This window comes from Halyomorpha halys, unplaced genomic scaffold (assembly GCF_000696795.3).
Source record: "Halyomorpha halys isolate HHAL.00 unplaced genomic scaffold, Hhal_1.1 Scaffold477.1, whole genome shotgun sequence".
Taxonomy (NCBI): Eukaryota; Metazoa; Arthropoda; class Insecta; order Hemiptera; family Pentatomidae; genus Halyomorpha; species Halyomorpha halys.
Genome location: NW_027113379.1, coordinates 422,236 through 430,367, shown reverse-complemented (window position 1 = coordinate 430,367; position 8,132 = coordinate 422,236). Strand labels below are relative to the sequence as shown.

The 8,132-nt window shown below is 29.5% G+C and overlaps 3 protein-coding genes across 4 annotated transcripts in view; 1 reads left to right on the top strand and 2 right to left on the bottom strand.

Annotated features, from left to right (window-relative positions):
- Window positions 1-158, bottom strand: part of LOC106683314 (uncharacterized) — a 34,972-nt gene extending 34,814 nt beyond the window's left edge. The window contains exon 1 of one of the 2 annotated variants that reach the window (XM_014424691.3): window positions 17-158. Coding sequence is in view for 1 of the 2 variants with exons in the window: in XM_067050912.1 (XP_066907013.1) it covers window positions 17-22 (6 nt within the window). In the remaining variant the exon portion in view is untranslated. The remainder of the gene's footprint in view (window positions 1-16) is intronic. The other variant, XM_067050912.1, reaches the window with a different exon arrangement.
- A 1,368-nt stretch (window positions 159-1,526) lies between these two features.
- LOC136796630 (uncharacterized) lies at window positions 1,527-1,886 on the bottom strand. Its single transcript, XM_067050913.1, has one exon. The coding sequence runs from the start codon at window positions 1,884-1,886 to the stop codon at window positions 1,527-1,529; it is 360 nt and encodes a 119-aa protein (XP_066907014.1).
- Window positions 1,887-3,516: 1,630 nt separating this feature from the next.
- LOC106683310 (nuclear receptor 2C2-associated protein) lies at window positions 3,517-8,132 on the top strand. The gene is made up of 3 exons (XM_014424685.3): window positions 3,517-3,649; window positions 5,879-5,969; window positions 7,358-8,132. Exons 1-3 carry the CDS (start codon window positions 3,627-3,629, stop codon window positions 7,631-7,633), a joined length of 390 nt encoding a protein of 129 aa, XP_014280171.1. The 5' UTR covers window positions 3,517-3,626; the 3' UTR covers window positions 7,634-8,132.

The following is an 8,132-nucleotide window of genomic DNA, read 5'->3' as shown; positions in this document are numbered from 1 at the left end:
ATAAAATAATACCTACCTCCATTTACTTAATCCAATAAGTGTAAAACCCATTCGTAAAACTGAGCTAGTAAAACAAGCTTTCTAAAATCTGCAATACACATATTACAGTAAAAGTACTATATCCCCACAAGCCTTGGCTAACTCTGAATTTGGCGGCGTCCGGTTTTAGGTAGTAAAGAAACCAAAGAGGTTATTTACCTACTCGAACTAAAGAGGTCTACTACTAACATGTTTTCAGGGAAACAGCAAAATTAAGGATAAAAAAAGGTGGAAAGTTGAATACTGTATTTTTTTTTTTAGCACTAGGTTTTTCTAACTAAAAGTTTTTATAAACATGTGCTTGTAACACTAAAAAAAATATCAAGAAATTCTAATAAAGAAAAACAATTATTAATCTTTTCCTGATAAATTCCTTTACATTTGAAGGGTTTGTAATTCCTACAAAATCTGCACCGTACGTAAAATATATTTTAAATAATTTCCTTAATTTTAGTTACTTATGAGCTTAGCTTAGCGCTAACTATTGTTATAACCTTTCTTTTCTCAGCCCTGAATATTATTTACTTTACATTGTATCAATATTATTTTTATCTTATATGAAATAAGACCTACTCAAAACATTTTATAGCGTGAAATTGATTTTGAGAGAAAAAAATTCAGTTGATATAAATAATCGAAATTCCAATTATCATATCAGAATAAGATGGCCATAACAATATAAAACAATCTTAGCTAGTGATATCCCTATGCGTGAAAAGGCAATCGAGAATCACTCCATGTATGAGACTAGTTTATAATGGATGAGAGAAATCTTATTTGTTCTTTATTCATTTAAATAATACATTTATATATACTAAAATATATTATATTGCCATATAATGGTAACATTAAAGTATTTTAAATAAATTAATATCAAATGATTGCTTCTTTTGATCTTGGTTTACGTGTTGGTAACTACACTAGGTATCAGTATCGAACTTAATGGCTCTTGGCCGCTCTCGGCTGTGAAGGCAGCTCCCGTGAGTTATAATTTGTTCGGTAGCCCGTGTTGAGTTATTTTAAAAGAAATAAAATTGGGCTATAACTAAAAAATAATTTATTATACATCACATGTACTAAAAGAAAACAACATACATTTCAGGAACCCTATAGCAGACACATTATAATATTCTGGAGGGAAGCAGATTGAAAACAAATAAAATATCGACCCAAAAATCAATAAGGAATTATGCAAACTCAACAACTTCCTTCACAATTCATGACGATAGTTCAATTACAGTATTTAATTTCTTCAACTGTTGACTTAGAAGGGGTTTTGTCAAACTGCTGGCTATTTGGTTCACGGTGTCTTCTGATGCTAACTTCACCCTCTTGAACCTTTTCTCGAACAAAGAAAGGTCTAATAGCTATATGTTTCGTACGTTTATGCCGCATCGGATTTTCAGCAAGTTTTATAGCAGTGTTGTTATATACGAACAATTAGCCTTCCCTGAAATCCTTTAGATTCTGATAAGAGTTTTATTTATTTATTTTAACCAAACTATTTCTTGTGTGACCTCACTGTCCGAAATGATCTCTACCTCCGTTATAGAAATGGCGACAGACACCTGCCTCTGGCTAATCCAAGAAAGTACACCACTAGAGTACAATCTAACTATATCGGTAGTTGATCTTCCAGTAGTAACATCTTTTTCAGGATCTGCATCGGAGTAGCAAGTCAGATATCCCTTATTCTGGCCTTTCTGATAGCTTATTCCCAGATCCTGGGCACCCTTTAGGTATTGAAATATTCGTTTCACCTTAGAAAAGTCATCTACTGTAGGATTCTCTAAACTTCTTACTACTACCCCAACAGCATTGGCTAAGTCTGGCCTCGTTGACACCATGACCCAACGGCTTGCTTGTAGGGATTGCTAGAAACATCTTTCTCAGAATGCACATCATCCACACCACTACTAAGGATAAGTGTACTCCCCGATTTACAGCCATTCATTTGAAATTTATTCAAAAGATCTTTGCTATAAGAGTGACAAATTTTGATCCCTACCTTGTTTCTTTTGAGATCTCCAAACCAAGATGAAAGTCAGCTTTCTGAGCTTTAATTTGAGACTCTTTCCTCATATCTTCAATCGGAGATAAAGCATCCTCATCGTTAGACGAAGCTATTAACCCATCGTCAACATATAAAGTTGACAGAATTTTATAACCATTATTAATTTTGATGAATAAGCAAAAATCAGCAGTAATAATGCTAAATCCAGCTTTTAATACAAAATTCTTAATTTTCTCGTTCCGTCATCTGGGTGACGGTTTCAGTCCGTATAGATTCCATCTCCTCCTCTATGTTGTTGTTAGGCCTTCTATTTTCCTTCTTATCCTCATCTTGCATCTCTGAAACTTTATGAGTGAAAGGTTTTCCATTAAACGTAACATTTCTCGATCTTAAAATTCTCTTTCCTCCAATCTATATTTTGTAACCACGGAAAACCATAGCCAACGAGCGTTCCTTTTTCACCTTGTGGTGGCATGATTAACGTCTTCAGCGGCAATGATTGACGTTTGCAAAGAGAGTGTGTGAAATGGGTTTGGCACTGTCGAAATTATTATCAATCTTTTTATTTCTTTAGTATATTTCTTTTAAATCTATTTTTAATTATAATTCATTTAAAGTTTCATTATTTTACATTTGTTTTAGTGGCAAACCCATTTGAAACCTCTCGCCATATGATTAATTACAATAAATTTAATTAGGAAGAACTTGTGTTGTTATCTAAAAAAACTGTAAATTATAAATGATGTGTTATATAAGTAAGTGTAAATATTGTTCTATTGACGAATAAAGAACGTAATTATCGTTACATATATATCTTTATCGTTACACACGAACACGCATTAAAACCTTTTTTATCCATCTTCTTTCAAAATTATTTCAGAATGTGGACATAACATTCACTTCCAATAATTCGTAAATGTTTGATACTCGCCTTCTTCTTTGACCAAACTTCGTTTGGCGTCATGTCAGGTATGCAGGTATTGGCAGTTCTTTTAAAAATATAGACTGCAGAACTAGTAAATTCGGCACTTGAGGACGGCATTTTCCATGGGAATGTAGAATGGCTATGGCAGTCCCTAAAATAGTTTTATTATCTCTTGCAATGAAGCCGTTAACCTCAATACGCATTGTAAGGCATTATTAATAGCTGTAGAATGCCGTTCTCATCAAGAATCTTTTTGATAAGATAATTATCAAATTCACTACCGCTATCACTATGCAAAACTTACTTGATATGTCATTTGTCTTGATGTGCTATTCTCTTATGATACAGCAGCAAAAGCCGCTCTGGAACAGACATACAGTGGGTCTGGTGGGCTTCTTCACTGTCAAACACAGCACTTTTTTTTTAACGATCTCATTTCTTTTTAATAACTCCTGTACAACAAATACAAAAATAAACCCCTGTAAATCATTCTATAATTTTACTCTTATAAAATATTAAATTTAATTGAAGTAGAGGTTTAAACACATTTTGGGTATTTTAATTTTTGAGAATCGATCACTTAATGGTTTTGATCTAGTACATCTTTGGATTGAACGGTAACTGCCCAGCCGCGAAAAAATTGTCAACATGGAATCAATTGAAAGTGTTGTGTGAGTTCATAGTTCTAATAATTTTTTTCTTGAGTTACTAATGATAATTATATTTGGAATGTATAAGTTTATTTTATGCTATGTATCATAATGCAAAACGTTTTGTTTTGAGTAGTGGTTTTTGTGCATGTTAGCAAATGTTAATATGAAGTTTGTTGTTAGGTTTAAGCCCTGTTAAAATTTTGTATAAGTTTCCCTTCTTTCATTAATAATATATATTATTCCTTTTGTCCATGTCATGTTTTAATGTTTTCCTCTATCCCTGTTATCACACAAATGTTTCATTATATTCTTAGTTTATTGCAGTTAGTACTCATCCTGATGTTAGGTTTTCTATTGAATAAAATAAGAATGACCAATCCTTAGGTTTTACAATAATTACAAATTAGTTCATAATGTTCGGCTTGAATTTTAAAAACATTTTCTATCTGTACTTGTCAAGAACTTATGTTGTATCAGTAATGAAGATGAGTTATATGAATATCCCTGTTTTAAATGTTTTTAATAAAATTACCAAAACCTGTATTTACACCAATGTTTTCAATGTTAGATGACAGCATTGAGTAATATCAATATTTTACACGAACATTGCTTGTGGAATGAGCTTGTATATATTGAAATTTCCTTTAGTATTCTTCTTTTGTAGAGATGTACATCTATGTGCATTTAATTATAATTTGTTCTAAATTAAATAATAATAAAATTAAAATGGTTATGTAGGAAATAACATATTAATTGATAGAGAACAGTTTTATTTTGAGATGGTAGTTCAGTTGATTAAATATTGATAAGCCATTTGCTATTCCTGTCAAATTATTTTTTTATTAATCTAATTTTTATGGTCCTGATTCTGGTTTAATTGCATCTTCTGGTTCAGTTGTAGTCAAATAAATATCAAGAATTATTTTATTTTATGCGAGAAAAAGATGATCAACTTATTAAACCTCATTATTTAAGTTTATACTTTTTTAAAAATATTAGTTAATTTAATTAAATGGTATTTTGATTTATTTTTCTACTTTATTTAGAGAGATTACAACTGCTGTACAACATTTAATATTGGCATTAGAAAAATGTTTCAATTTGTGGACAGCTATTAGATATTTTGTAATTTGTGTAAACATTGGGTGTATGGAAACAAAAGAAATTTAAGAATATATTTATTCGTTGATGTACAAATTGAGGAGTTTTTCTTTTCACAATTTTTTATTAATCAATTTTCTTACAAATTATGAGTATTTTTTTTTAACGTGCATTAATTCATTTTTGAGAAGTTGATTGGGGAGGGGAGGGGTGGAGAGGAGAGGGCTAAGAGATTGTGTTGTCAATGAAGATATACAAATTAGTGAGACACTATATTTAATCTTTTGGTCTATATTTTAGGCCTTCGTGTAAGGGATTCTCTTGTAGGTAGGGCTTCCCCACAGCCTCAAAGAACCTAAAGGTTTCTAAAATATAGGTTGACATTGATCAAAAATAAGTCCTTCTTATCAGTGTGTTTTCCTCACTTACTTCATCCTATGACCAGCTTGTCCTTAAATTACATCTACAGTCAACTATATCACATCATTTGTATTTGTGTCAGTTTTTTTTTTCTTCTTTTTATTGAATTAAGCATTCAAAATCTTTTTGGACTTGCTTTTAGTGAACATTATTGATGAATAATGGTTGTTTGCTAAGAGAGTACAGAGTTGTTGTATTTAATTATATTGTAGAAGTCATGAAATTATTTTAAAAATATATCTACCACAGAGATAGAAAACACTACATCCAATTTAACTAATTTAGCATTGTTATACTTTTTCATTCAACTCTTAATGCCTTACCTGGCATTGATAACTATGCCCTGGACCAATTGTAAGGGGTGCTACATGTTTTTAAAAGAAAGATTAGTCAGTACACTTTAATGTATAGAGAAACATCAGTTCTTACTGCTTTCCTGGAAGATCAAGGAAATGTGATAGTGTCCTATATTTCAAAGGCATAGAATGATTTGATTTATTCAGAAGTTTAGTAATTTTATAGTAGACACATTGTGAAAGAAATTGCATACCTTTAAAATAACATTTGGTACAGCTTTTATTCAGAGGAAAACGTCTGTTAAAACTTTTTTGTAGAATTACAGAAATGTGATGAAGTTTACTTTACCATTGAAATAGATATATGTATTTTAAGATTATTTTTTAGAATATGTAAATTTTATGAATTTAATGTATATTTTCTTTACAGAGTGAGTTCTGTTCTTAACAAAGATGTGAAACAATTTGGGAAAAAAAACATGTTTGATGGTCAAGATGAAACCTGTTGGAATTCTGATCAAGTGAGTAAAATGTTTTAGTTTTACTTTTTCACTCAGTATCCATAACAATAATCCCATTAAAATTAACATGATTTTATAATCTTTTTAGTATTCTTTGAATTGAATAGTGATTTTTTTTAATACATATATTTTTTAAAATAATACCCAATTGATCCTTAATTTTATATGTCATTACTAATGATTCAAACTTGCATCAGGTTGTACCTCCATTAAACTTTCATATAATGAGTGAGTGATTGCCTGTAATCCTCCTGGCTTATTGGATTGTGTCGAAAAAAAAAATAGTGGTAGAAATATTGTTGAGCATAGATAGAATTCAAGGAGAAATTGATTTGGTGTGTGATCAAAGAAGAAAACAGTCTATTATTATTTGACCACACTCCAACCTTATATAAAAAAATAAGGGACTATTTGGAAAATAATAAAATAAGTCCTATTCCTATTTCATATATTTTATTAATTAATTAGTTGTGAGGGTAAAATGAAATGATAAATGATGCTTATAATAACTGATAAATAATAAAGACCTTCTCTTTTCACTGAGAAAAGAGAAAATATTTGTTGCATTTTATATATTTTATGAATTATTTTTTGGAAATGAATTTATTGAAAATAATTCTATCAATCACTACTAAGGTTCTGTCATCAGCACTCTAGACATTTGTTACATAGTGTGCAGAATATGGTCAAACAACTGAACTATGTCGGTGCGAAATTTGGATCCTTGTGAATTATCATTTTTAAGATTTTAAAAAATGTAAATTTTACTGGATGAGGCATTTTAATAATGTGAGGAAAACGTCACATGTGATAAAACTGATAGTACACATTTTTGTCACAGAATATAGTTCTAGGAAACAGAATGGTAACTTAAGTCATAAATATTCCTATTATATTATAAATATTTACTAATTTAAAATTGAGAATTTAGTGGAAAAAGGAAAAATTAAATTAATAAACTAAATAAAAAAATAAATATTTCTTGAATAATTCTACTATGGAATTGTTGAGATAAAATTTAATAAAACCAAATTCATCCTAAATTTAGTCTCTACAAGTTAAAATCTCAATATCTTGTGTAATAATATATCAATTAAATTCTTCATAATGTACTGGCTTGGCCTGAAACAAATACATAATCTTTTAGTATAAACTACACTCCCTCTACCTTCATAATATTGGTTCCCAGCCAAATGTTATTTGAGGTATATTGAAAAAGGTGGCTTTTGTTACACTAAATATTTATTGGAATGATTTTTTGCATTTTTTTTCTGTCATATTTTTCTTGATTGGCAAAGTTCATTGTTTTTAATTAAAAATATGTACTAAAACTTTATTTTATGTTATTCTGTAATTATAAAATCTCATTTTATCTTAATTTATTTTAGGGATCACCCCAGTGGGTAAAAGTTAAATTGAAAGAAGAGATGGAAATTACATTTTTCACCATTCAATTTCAAGGAGGCTTTACTGCCAAAGAATTAGTGTTCAAAGGTGAATCAAATGGCTATAGTGAAGAAGTGTGTTTTTTCCCTGAGGACAATAATTCTGTTCAACAGTTCGCTTTAAAACATCCAACAAAACTCAAGTCATTGTTCTTTAAATTTAACTCAAGCACAGATTTTTTTGGTCGAGTTATAATTTACAAGCTTAGTTGGTCATGATATCTCATTTTCCCTTATTCATGACCATATAATTATGACACATTTTCCAAAATTTGTTTTATTATTTTCATTAAAAAATTTAAACAACTTTTCTAACTGTTATTCTATTTTTAAAAATTTAGGCTCTCTGTTGTAAAACATGGCAACTGACATTAATTGTGTATTGTAGTTTTTGTCTTAACGGAATGCTTTAGGGCTGATTTATTTTTGAAAGATTTTTCAGAAAACATGTATTTTTAAAGGTTTAATGTTGGTATTAAATTATGGTATGTGACTTCTGATTTAAGGTAAAAAATTGTAGGATAATGACAGTTTTGATTTTTTTAGTTCCATGACTTACAACTGAGTGCTTCATTTGTTAATATTTAGCATGTTGTTGACTTGTAATAATTTCAATTTCTATGTTAAATAGTTTTAGGGAGACTTTCAACTATATATATATGTACACAGTGAATAGACTTATTTATTTTTATAATTTTGTTATTGCTAGTAGATAAAA